Below are 13,051 nucleotides of genomic sequence, written 5' to 3'. Positions count from 1 at the left end.
TTTATTTACACACTTATTTCTTTACTTATTTATTTATTTACACATTTATTTATTTATTTACACATACACGACCGGTCAAAAGTTTTAGAACACCCCAATTTTTCCAGTTTTTTATTGAAATTCAAGCCGTTCAAGTCCAATGAATAGCTTGAAATGGTACAAAGGTAAGTTCAAGTCCAATGAATAGCTTGAAATGGTACAAAGGTAAGTAGTGAACTGCTAGAGGTTAAAAAAAGGGTAAGGTTACCCAAAACTGAAAAATAATATACATTTCAGAATTATACAAAAAGGCCTTTTTCAGGGAACAAGAAATGGGTTAACAACTTAAAGCCGTTCTGCAGCAATGGAGGTTGATCAAGCCTTGAAAGTTGGTGCTACCAATTCCTACAGGTGTTCCAACTTTTCTTGATTACTTACAACCCCCTCTGTCTGCATAAAAGCAGTGTTGGAACACATTGTGGTACCATACCCTTGTGAGCATCATTTGAACAGTATTGTGTGGTACCATACCCTTGTGAGCATCATTTGAACAGTATTGTACTGCAGAAAGTAGTGTGTTACCATAAAAATGGCAAGAAAAAGGCAATTAACAATGGAAGAGAGACAGGCCATCATAACACTTAAAAATGTAGGGCTTTCCTACAGAGAAATTGCGAGGAAAGTCAAGGTGTCAGTGAGTACAGTTTCCTTCACCATCAAAAGGCACTCAGAAACTGGGAGAAACTCTGACAGGAAGAGGTCTGGCAGACCCAAAGCCACAACAGAATCAGAAGACAAGTTTCTGAGAGTCAACAGCTTGCGTGATAGGCGGCTCACAGGACAACAGTTTCAAGCACAGCTTAATAGTGGTCGTAGTAAGCAAGTCTCAGTTTCAACTGTGAAGAGAAGACTTCGAGTTGCAGGTTTGAACGGTCGAGTTGCAGCAAGAAAGCCATTGCTAAGACATCAGAATAAGAAAAAGAGGCTTGCCTGGGCCATGAAACACCACCAATGGACTACTGAAGACTGGAAGAAGGTGTTATGGACTGATGAATCAAAGTTTGAAATCTTCGGTTCATCACGCAGGATTTTTGTACGCCGTCGAGTAGGCGAAAGGATGGTTCCTCAGTGTGTGACATCAACTGTCAAACATGGAGGAGGAAGCGTGATGGTCTGGGGCTGTTTTTCTGGATCCAGGGTCGGTGACTTGTACAGAGTGAGAGGCACCCTGAACCAAAACGGCTACCACAGCATTCTGCAGCGCCATGCAGTACCCTCTGGTATGCGCCTAGTTGGTCAGGGGTTCATCCTACAGCAAGATAATGACCCAAAACATACGTCCAAGCTATGCCAGAACTACCTCAGGAAAAAAGAACAAGATGGTAAGCTTGAAAACATGGAGTGGCCAGCACAGTCTCCAGACTTAAACCCCATCGAGCTGGTTTGGGATGAACTGGACAGAAGAGTGAAAGCAAAGCAACCTACAAGTGCCACACATTTATGGGAACTTCTGCAACAGAGTTGGGAAGAACTTTCTGCAGAATATTTGATTTCCATTGTAGAAAGAATGCCACGAGTGTGTTCAGCTGTTATATCTGCCAAAGGTGGCTACTTTGATGAGTCAAAAGTTTAGAATACATTTTGGTTTATAAATTGATTCCATGATTTCTTTTTTGACCTCAATTGTTTATTTGTTCTATGCTTTCATTTCAGAGTACAATGATACATTAAACTGCATAATTTTCAATAAAAAACTGGAAAAATTGGGGTGTTCTAAAACTTTTGACCGGTAGTGTATATCTATTTACTTATTTATTTATTTACACATTTATCTATTTACTTATTTACACATTTATCTATTTACTTATTTATTTATTTTATTTATTTATTTACACATTTATTTCTTTACTTATTTATTCATTTATTTCTTTACTTATTTATTTACACATTTATTTCTTTACTTATTTATTCATTTACAAATTTATTTATTTAGGCATTTACATATTTATTTCTTCACTTATTTATTTATTTACACATTTATTTATTTATTTACTTATTCATTTACACATTTATTTCTTTACTTATTTATTTACATATTTATTTTTTTACTTATTTATTTAGTTATTTACACATTTCTTTCTTTACACATTTATTTACACATTTATTTATTTACTTATTTATCTATGTGACCTGCCAAGGGACAACGGATGTAAATTAGCAGTTCTGCTAACTCCAGCATATTTACAGATGTATTTATACTGATGTTCATCAATATGCATTGTCCCTTCCAAATAAACGCTTAAATTAATTAAATTTACACATTTATTTATTTATTGACTTATTTATCTATTTATTTATTTATTTACACATTTATTTATTTATTTATTTACTTATTTATTTACATATTTATTCATAGACACATTTATTTCTTTACAAGATGCCACTATCGAACCTTTAAGTAATGCACAGCCATATTTTACACTCATTAAGTAGAAACACTTTAAACATGTCATATTTTAAAAGGTGAATATATGTTGCTAGATATGTACCAAAACAAGTATTCCTGCTACACACTAGCATATATCATAAGTTTTTATACTGTATGAAAAATGTCCATATAGGTTATGTAGTCATTATTAATAGGCTATATACACCTTCATACATGGCCATATAGTATGAGCCCAGTAAATGTGTCTCTATTTAAGTGGACTCCAACGTGTAAAATGACTCGATAGTAATAATGAAAGTTAATACAGTTGATGAAAATGTTGAGCAATAGTACAGTTAAACTAAAATAAACGCAGATATAGTCAAATTAAAAACACACTATCTATATAATACGTGAGAGATGGAGTTAAACCGTGTAATATAAGGAAATAAATCACATTACTGTTCATATGAGGCGCTACAGAGTTTTCGCGTTTTCTTCTATCGATCAGTCTTCCCTGAAATCCATCCATCCATCCGGCTCGACTGGTCATGTCTGTAGACGACACTACGCATGCGCAGTTGCAATCCTCCGTCAGAAATGCGGATGTGGCTGTAGAGTTAATAAACTTTTACTCAGCCTGGAAGTTTACGTACAAACTGCTGCAATGAAACTTTTTATAGTGGTTTTATTTTGTGTCTGCTGCTTTGTCACAGCAGAAGAAGACGAGAGGCTGCCGAATAAATGCGAAGGTAGGACGAAGAAGCGACATTAGCTAGTTATGATGTCATTAATGTGACTTTATTACAGCGGTTTACATGGCTCTGTGTCCTCTGCTTAAACTCTGCAGCATGTACGTGAATATAAAATGGTTTTTATGTAGTGTTTAATTCCTGTATTTATTCTATGTGCTGTCAGTGTGTAAGTTTCTGACAGTGGAGCTGCAGGAGGCTCTGGAGAAAACGGGTCGCTCCAAAGAGGTGCTGGAGGTGGGAGAGGTGCTGGATACAGGGAAGAGGAGGAGGAAGATCATATACAACACCTCGTGAGTTGAACTCTGGGAGGAATATCACTTTAATATGAAGAGAAAGATATCCTGGAGTAGATGAAATAAGTAAATGCTACCTTACACATTGTTTCTGCATTGTATTGATTGCTAGGAAGCCTGTTTCATTGGTTTGTGTATGTGTGTGTAATAGCTGTATTTCAACCTGTGTTCTGCCCACAGTGAAACTCGGCTGACTGAGGCTGTGGACAACATATGTGAGCGCATCCTGCAGTATAATGTTCATGCAGAGAGGCCTGGCAGCCTCCGATACGCCAAGGTGACGTAAATCTGTCATAGACCTGCAGGTGTTAATGTCTTTGGGAGGTTTTTCTGCAGATGTTTAAGGATTCACTTACTATTATGTTTCATAATAGTAGACACATCTACCCGAAACCCTTGCTCATTTTGTGCCCAACAGTTTTGTTTATTAGAAATTTCAGGGAATACATGGATCAGTAGTTCAGTGTCTAAATGTCAATGCCCATTTTTAGGACATATAATATACATAGGTACATACCTCTACACATTGAGATATAGAGAGAGATAGTAATAGTAATAATGAAAAATTAGGTAAAAATACTTATTTAAAATAGATAAATAATTAAAAAAAATCTAAGAAAATAAATATAATAGTTATAATAAATAGAAACAAATAATTAAAGAAAAATAAATAAATGAAAGACAGTAATACCACCAAAAATATATATATAAAATACTTAATAAATTATGAAAAAATAAATAAAATAATTAAAAAAAAAAAGATAGAAAAATATAAATAAATAAAGATTAAATTAAATTAAATTGAGAAATGGTAACAGTAATACAAAAAATTCTCAGTAAAAACTGATTAAAAATAAAATATATTTACAATTAAGGATAAGAGAAAAAAAAAAATGTAATTATGACACTTTCTGTAAAAGAGAAAATATAGACTTTAAACGTATATACAAGATGTGCGCTTGCCATTTGCAAACATTTATATCACTTAATTGTGCATGAAACTGACATCTGGCTGGTTTGTTTGTTGTGCAGGGCGCCAGTCAGACCATGACGACTCTGAAGAACCTGGTCCACAAAGGAGTTAAAGTGGATTTGGGTCTGCCGTACGAGCTGTGGGATGAACCCTCCGTGGAGGTGTCAGACATGAAGAAACAGGTAGGATGATGTGTGTGTGCACCTCTCTCTTTGCTGTAAATGCAGAAACAAGATCAAACTTTTCAGTGCTAAAGTAAATCTCAGACGAGTCAGTTAAAAACAGAGGAAGCTGTACTGGAAACCATAAACACCCCCTGTTAACACTGCATAACATTGAAAATGTATACAGTAATGCAGCTCATTTGACCACTGAAACTCATGTGTGTTGTTCAGTGTGAGACGATGCTGGAGCAGTACGAGGAGGTTGTGGAGGACTGGTACTTCCATCACCAGGACCAGAGGCTGGAGAACTTCCTCTGCCAGAAACACGTCCTCAAGCCGTCAGAGCAAGGTGACGATGACACATGACCCAAAGAAATTGGCTCAAGCGAGCTACCTACACTTTAATGGTGTGAGTCCACATAGTATTTTTGTCTTGTGGCAGCATCTTTTTTTTCATCCTAGAGAAAAAGCGCAGCATCTACTTTTAGTGCCCTCTGGCTTTTTGGTGCGCCTGTTTTAAGAGCTTTAAGTAGAAAATCTTGGAACTTTTAAAAAAGGCGCTGGTATCATCACTGCTGCTCCTTTAGCTGCTGTCAGTTCTGAGCGATATGATAGACAGAAGAGCCCATTTGTGGGAGCAGACACCAAATGTTGTTGGTGAGTGTGTGATTTTATCACCGTATGCCCTAATGTAACCACCTAGCTTACATGAATTTCAAAATATTTTTGTCATAGAAAAAAAACCTGCATAGTGCTTGAAAAAAAAGCCATTGAGCTTTTTTTTGTTTTTTATGAAGCACTCCCCAGCGACAACTTTTCTGCCAAAGAAAAATGTGGACACACACCCTTAACCTGCTTTGAGTGTTTAAGCCACATTAGCTTGGGAGCTTTTGCTTACCTCTCATCAGAAATTCTAGCGCCACATATTCATATATTGAACTCTTAATAAAGAAATGTAGATTCTAATCTCAGGTGGAACGTACAAACTTTTCTGTCCCTGATTTGTCAGACAACAGAAAAATTAGTCATAATTGTCCGAAATGTTATTAATAAAATGTCCGAAAAATTATTAATAAATGTCAGAAAAATATTGAAAAATGTCCAAAAATGTGTCCATACATGTCCGAAAAATTATTAATAAAATGTCCGGAATATTCTAAATAAAATGTCTGACAAATATTGACAGAATGTCCAAAAAATTATTAATAACATTTCCGAAAAAATATTCATAAAATGTCTGACAAATATTTATGAAATGTCGGAAAAATTATTAATAAAATGTCCGGAATATTCTAAATAAAATGTCTGACAAATATTGACAGAATGTCCAAAAAATTATTAATAAAATTTCCGAAAAAATATTCATAAAATGTCTGACAAATATTTATGAAATGTCCGAATAAAATTAATAAAAAAATGGCCTTCTAATTATCAGTAAATGTCGGAAAAATATTGATAAAATGTCCAAAAATTTCTAAATAAATGTCAGAAAAATATTGATAAAATGTCTGAAAAATTATAAATAAATGTCGGAAAAATATTGAAAAAAAATGTCCAAAAATGTATCCATAAAATGTCAGAAAAATTATTAATAAAATGTCCGGAATATTCTAAATAAAATGTCCGACAAATATTGGGAAAATGTCAGAAAAAATTATTCATAAAATTTCCGGAAAAAAATTCATAAAATGTCTGAGAAATATTTATGAATTGTCTGAAAAATTATTAATAAAATGGCATTATAATTATTAGTAAATGTCGGAAAAATATTGATAAAATGTCTGAAAATTTCTAAATAAAATGTCCAAAAAATTACTAATAAAAATGGCTGGGGCTTTAAAAACATACAAAGAGATGGCCCCACCTATATAGTGTCAGGAACCAATCAGAGGCCATCACATGACCCAGATAATGACATGACAGGCTGTGAGAAAAATGTTGAAGTTTACTGAAGTGTCTGGCCATGGGGTAGTCGCGCGTTCTTCCCTAACTACAGCAAAAGATATGAATTTAATATGCATCTTCCAGGATTCACCATGTGTCATCATTATTGTAAACATTTATTTGTTGAGTCTTTTTGAAAGTGTATTTTTTCAATCGCAAAATCCCACAGTTTAAAGCTGGAGTGCAGGACTTTGACATATTTGATAACAAACAAATGCGTCTTCGATAATAAACAGTGTATAAATGGGGGTAGTGGGGTTACGTTGGGTTTCAATTAAAGTAAACCAATTAACAAAATCACAAAAAACAGCCCATGAGCGTGAGGTTATTGTTAGGCAAGCAAAAAGTCCTGCACGTCTAATGCAGGTGCCTCAGTAGAAAGGGAAAGTTCAAACAGAACAGCTAAAGACAGGAAAGAAGTCTCAAAAGGCCCTCTGGCTGAGATATCTTCTGACATGAGGTCTGCATAAAGTCGAGGAAGGATCAGAATGCCCTGAGTGTGCGTTTCCTCACCTCTCTTAAGCCCTCAGAAAGGACGACGTCACACCCTGATTGGCCCAGAGGGGAAATGCACCAAGCTGCTCTCAATTCCTACTTAGGAGTCCGTCCCCACACTCTGTGCAACAGGTGATCTGAATCACCCTCTCATCAACTTTCAGCTAAAATAAATAGGGGAAAATGTTAGGAGTTAGGAGCTGTGGTTCCTGTGGTGACTTTCCTGTGCTGGTGCGTTTTACATTTCAATTTCTCATAAAACAGTGTCTTAATTATTCTTAATAAAAAGCGTGTAGGAGAATACTATTAGAATGGAGGTCACCATTTGACCCCAAAGCATCTCTACGGCTTAAAGACCTCGTGCTTTTCTTAAACCTGGAGAAAGTCAAGTGTGGTCTAAGACTGTCTGGGGCCCTGTGATTGACTACATAAGCAAACAGAGGACATTTCAGAGCATTGTCAATATATGTTGACATTTTATCTTAGTAGGGATTGTTTTGCATCACTGTCCATTTACATCTCCCTCTATATTGTCACAGACTCAACCATTATGTGAAGAAGGAAGAAGGTGTGGTTTTATTTCTTTTCTTTTTTTAAATTTAATTAAATTTAATTTAATTGTGTTTATTTCTTTTATTTTACTTTATTTTATTATTGTTGTTTTTTTAATTTAATTTATTTTTATCTATTTACTTTTTTTGTTTTTTATATTATTATTAGTATTTTATTGTATTTTTATCTTTTTAATTTAATTGTATTTATTTCTTTTATTTTACTTTATTATTTTATTATTATTATTGTTCTTAATTTAATTATATTTTTAATTCAATTTAACTGTATTTATTTATTTACTTTTATTTTATTCAACTTTATTTTATTAGTATTATTGGTATTATTATTTTTAATTTTATTTTATTATTTTTTTATCTAATTTAAAAAGTTTTTATTTAATTTATTTTAATTTAATTGTATTTATTTATTTACTTTTATTTAACTTTATTTTGTTGTTATTATTATTATTATATCATTTTATTTTTATCTTTTTAATTTCATTGTTTATTCATTTCTTTAATTTTGTTTTACTTTTTTATTATTGTTTTAATTAAATTACATTTTTTTATTTTTTTTATTCAATTTAATTGTATTTATTTATGTACTTTTATTTTATTTAACTTTATTATTATTATTATTATTATTATATTATTAATTTTATTTTATTATTTTAATTTAATTGTATTTAATTGTATTTATTTATTTATTTATTTATTTACTTTAATTTTATTTAAAAAAACCTTTTCTTTTTTCTGTTTTTTAGGACCGGTGGGGCAGGGGGGATTGTATAAAAGAAAAACAAAAAAAAAGTGTCATCTATGCTCATTAAATTTCAGTGTACTGTACTTCTAAGATGGATAAATAAACCTGTGTAATCAAGACATTTAAACTCACTTCCTGTGAGCGTTATCTCAGCCCTCTCTTTACTCTTGCAGAAACGTTGCATCTCAAATCTGTTATTTTCTCTCACCCTTCCTCAGAATGTATGACGGAGATGTTGAAGGGAGACACGGGGACTAAAGGAGGAGCCAAGGAGGCGGACAGTGACGGCACAGAAGAGGAAGGAAAAACACACGACGCTGCGGAGCTATGAGGCAAAAGATGTCAAGAAGATAAATGCAGAAGACAACAGAATAACCTCAGTTTTGGGCTGCAAAGAGATTGTGTTTTCTGACACCATTTTAGCCTTTGACTGTACGTGACATACAATCAGTCGTATATTTTTACATTTCTGGTGCCAAATTAGTGCGAGAAGATGCTTTATAGACTTTAGTTTCACATGAATGGCACCTGTTGCACCTTTTTAAACACTCAGCTTTTTGAGGCATGAAGAATCTCCAGTGTTACATTATGTGTACACGCTGTTACATGGCTCCTTGGGCAAACTTTATATGGTACATGTCAGTGTTTTTTACCCCAAATTACAGCCTTTAAATGCAATATGTACAGTTTTTCATTGTGAATAAAATCCCTTTTTTGGAAATGCTTTTGGATATTTAGTTTTTTAGTTTTAAATTGAAACAGAAGTCAGGTTTGCAATCAGGGATGATGAGTTTCAGGTGTTCCTTTGCTCATGTTGACAGCCACAGTGAGAAACTTTGCAGAGCTGTTTTCAGTGCAGCACCACAATGCCAGCTACGTCTTTGTACTTTACACTTTCTCTCTACTTCCTGTCTAAATTAGTGTCAGTTTTCCCCTACTCTTACCAGACCAAACCTCTCTTTCTGTCCTTCTCTGACTTGGCCGCCCTCGAAGCAAACTCCCTGCATCAGCCCAACAAACCTCACTTTGTCGCAGATCACAGGCTCAAGACCTTTGCGGTGAAATGTCACGAGGACAGCATGGAGGTTGTGATGAAAGCTTATCTGTTTGACCCCGGCTGGCCTGTGGAGCCCACGCACTTGAGGCTTGGACCCGTCAGAGCTGCGGGAGATCACTGCATGGCCAAAGAGTCTGGAAACGGGGAGTTCATCATCAGAGCAGCTCTGACCGAGTGTGGGAGCAGAGTGATGGTCGGTGAGCCTCCTGATAATCTAAATATTGTGTTGACTTTACAGCAGAGAGCAAAATAATAATATAAACCACACTCAACCTCCAGGGATCCTTATAGTTGCCTACTGCTGCCACCTAGTGCTTTTATTTTGATAGTGCTCTGTGTGTCCTGTTGTGTGCAGTTCACCAGGAGCGCTGTGCTGTACGACAACTTCCTGCTGTACTCTCCTCCTCCTCCATCACCTGGAGACGTGATGCAAGCAGTGGCAGCCGCTGTTCCAGTCCAGTGTGAATATGACAGGTGCATTTACACACAAGATGGACTCCTGAGCTTTAAATGTGTTGCTCCTGTGTTATAGTTGGTAGAGGAGCAAGCAAGCCTTATTTATATAGCACCTTAGGAAAGTGTTTCAAAAGGAAAATGATAGAAGGGAATTATGTGCAAAACCTTAAAGTAAAAGTTCTTAAAGGGACAGGTCACCCTAAAATCAAACACACATATTTCTCCTCTTACTTGTAGTGCTGTTTATCAGTCTAGATAGTTTTGGTGTGAGCTGCAGAGTGTTGGAGATATCAACCGTAGAGATGTCTGCCTTCTCGCCAACATAATGGAACTAGATGGCACTCGGCTTGTGGAGCTCAAAGTGCCAAAAAAAATGCATTTAAAAAATTCAACAGCAATGTCTCTTTCCAGAAATCATGACCCAGTTACTCAAGATAATCCACAGACCTTGTTTTGAGCAGTTTCATGTAGGAACTATTTTCTTTCTACTGAACTACGCCCAGGGGTGAAAATCCCATTTCATAGTTGGGGGGGACAATAAACAGTAAAATTTTAGAGAATAATTCCAGGAGGGGGGGACAAGGAAAAAAAGTTGTAGCCTGTCTTTTATACAGCATCTTTTACCGCAATTTGACGCTTTAATCTTCTCTCTATCTCTCCAACAGGCAGAGTGAATGTCTATACTAACTAAACTAAAACTAAACATTTCCTGCAATTAAACTGGTAAACTGGTTTATAAACAGTGTGCTGTGAGATCTGCCGCTGCGCACCTCACAACCGTGCATAATAGTCGCGCGTAATGACCGCTCCTCGTCTGCACGTCTTTGATGTTTGTCTCACTGACAGGTGGAGAGCCTACAGACAGGTACCCATTGCTCCGCCACTGACTGCTCTTGTCCTGTCCTCTCCCTCTTCTTTCTCTCCTGTCCTCTCTATCACTAAACTCTGAGCTTAATCATTAGCTTTTAGCTTAGCAGCACTCGTAATTGAGTAGGCTTTTGAACAATGCGGGAGAAATGTTGCAGACAGTTTATATTATCAGCCTGGGCCTGGGGCTTGTTGTAACAGTAAATGGGATGTGTTGTAACTTGTTTAAGTTAAACTGTGTCTGTGTGAGTGAACATCTTACCCTGCGGTCCACGATGTGAGCAGCGGTTCCAGCCACACGCTGCTACTGCTGCCAAGCAGCCCCGCCCGTTGGAAAGAGTGTGGGATATACCACTACTAGGAATGGGAGGGGGGGAACTAAATCTTTTAAGATTTAAATAAATTCCCGCCCCTGACTACGCCCACCAACTGAATCACCAAGCAGAAGGAAGCGTGCATCTACTCATGGACGAGAGGCTTGTGTTTGCGACAGCTCAAGTTCCAGCTTCGTAAACACGAATGAAATCCTCCTCAGCTGAGTTAGCTCAGTGGTGCTAGGTGAGCTAGCAGTAGATCAATCAATCAATCAATCAATCAATCAATCAATCAATTTATTTGTCCCCAATTAATTTCGCAGCAGTGGGAGCAACACAAAGTACAAAAATGCACGCTTCCTCCTGTGTGGTAATACAGTCGGTGGGTACAGAACAGTTGAAAGATGATCATTACCTTAAGTTTTAAGCCATAAAAGATTTAGGCCCAATTCCAATACCCCCCCTTGGCCCTCAAAATGAAGCAACGAGGGGTAGGGGTAGAAATCTTTCTGTAGGAATTGGGACACCACTCACTACATCACCGCGTCGGTTACATTCACGCATACGTAATTATTTTAAACAGGAAGCTGCGAGTCATCTACATTTCCAACCGGCATCTACAATGGAGTCTCCAGTTGAGTTCATCCTACTGATCGCGTTTGCCGCATTCGTCATGCTTCGTTTGATGAACGACAGACGACAGGGGACTTCTGCTAGCTAGCTAACCAGCTAACATTACGAGGCAGCATAGTTGTACTAGCTGGCGTGTTATCATCATGTGAAAAGTCTGACAATTTTGCAGAACAGGACAGATGACAGACGCCAGATAGTGCGAGATAGCTAGCTAGCTAACAAGCAACCTGACGGTAACGTTAGCTATGTATGAACTTTTTTCCCCGTCTCTTGCTCGGTGGTAGCCCTGGCGACGTCTATACCTCGCTGGCAAGTCAGCATCTGAAATCCCTCGCTCCGAAGGGCTAGTTTCATACCCACTACCCCTCGTTATGCCCCCTACCTCTGCACGCAAAAAGGAATTGGGACACCACTACTCCTCGCGGGAACGCACAAATGTAGGGGTAGGGCCAAGGGGTAGGGCTAAGGGGGAGTATTGGGACTGGCCCTTATTCACACTTTTTAGAAAAGGCAAAACAACTCCTTAAAAGGTCCAGTGTGTAGGATTTAGGGGGATAAATTGGCAATATAGCAACATAAAAAAGCCTTTCCCTTATACCGACACAGTATGTGCATGATGGATGATTGCATAAGATAATTGTGATACACACATGGTGTGTGGCATTGGAATGTAAATATGTAAATATTGCACAAGAGTGTTGCACAGTGTAATTATAAAGTAAATGTACACAAGTGCATGTTTGAGATTCCTCTACTGTCAGCTCAGTCACCAGAAGACAATGATTCATTGTTTGATTCTGCAAACCATGAGGATGTTACATTTGTAGGTTTATCAATGTTTCTGAAGTGCCATAGAATATGAGCTGACTTTGTCATTGAGAGGAGGGGATGGTAGATAGCTCACCTGCCAAGCTGCTTAGTGAGTGTGCTATGTTTCCAGTGGCTTTTTGGCATCTGTTTTTTACCAAGACATCACTGCGTTTCCTGCCGGCATAGTGTGAGGAAAGGTGGTTGATTTTGCCAAGACATTGCTGCACTTCCTGACAGGATAGTGTCACGACAAGCAGTTGTATTTTTACCAAGATATCGCTACTTTTCCAAATGGGATGGTGCCTTTAAAGCGGTTGTTTTTTACTGAGACATTGCTGTGTTTCCTGCCCGAATATTGTTTAAAAAGAGGTTGGTTTTTTTTACCAAGATATCCCTGCATTTTATTATTATTTATTTTATTTTATTGTCTACTTTAATATTTTATTATTTTATTTTAATGTCTACTTTAATATTTTATTTTATTTTATTTTAATTTAATGTCTACTTTAATATTTTATTTTATTTTATTTTAATTTAATGTCTACTTTAATATTTTATTTTATTTTATT

At 36.4% G+C, this 13,051-nt stretch overlaps 2 protein-coding genes across 2 annotated transcripts in view; both read left to right on the top strand.

Annotated features, from left to right (window-relative positions):
- Positions 1–2,982: 2,982 nt before the first annotated feature.
- On the top strand, positions 2,983–9,069 carry cnpy4 (canopy FGF signaling regulator 4). The gene is made up of 6 exons (XM_050067705.1): positions 2,983–3,159; positions 3,326–3,452; positions 3,636–3,732; positions 4,488–4,610; positions 4,824–4,941; positions 8,564–9,069. Exons 1-6 carry the CDS (start codon positions 3,075–3,077, stop codon positions 8,674–8,676), a joined length of 663 nt encoding a protein of 220 aa, XP_049923662.1. The 5' UTR covers positions 2,983–3,074; the 3' UTR covers positions 8,677–9,069.
- A 142-nt stretch (positions 9,070–9,211) lies between these two features.
- LOC126404465 (zona pellucida sperm-binding protein 3-like) overlaps positions 9,212–13,051 on the top strand; it is a 6,190-nt gene continuing 2,350 nt past the window's right edge. Inside the window, exons 1-2 of the mRNA XM_050067696.1 lie at positions 9,212–9,595; positions 9,758–9,876. Coding sequence (XP_049923653.1) covers positions 9,212–9,595; positions 9,758–9,876 — 503 coding nt within the window. The remainder of the gene's footprint in view (positions 9,596–9,757; positions 9,877–13,051) is intronic.

This window comes from Epinephelus moara, chromosome 17 (genome assembly GCF_006386435.1).
Source record: "Epinephelus moara isolate mb chromosome 17, YSFRI_EMoa_1.0, whole genome shotgun sequence".
Classification (NCBI taxonomy): Eukaryota; Metazoa; Chordata; class Actinopteri; order Perciformes; family Serranidae; genus Epinephelus; species Epinephelus moara.
The sequence above is the reverse complement of the archived record's forward strand: the minus strand, read 5'-3'. Positions and strand labels throughout refer to the sequence as shown.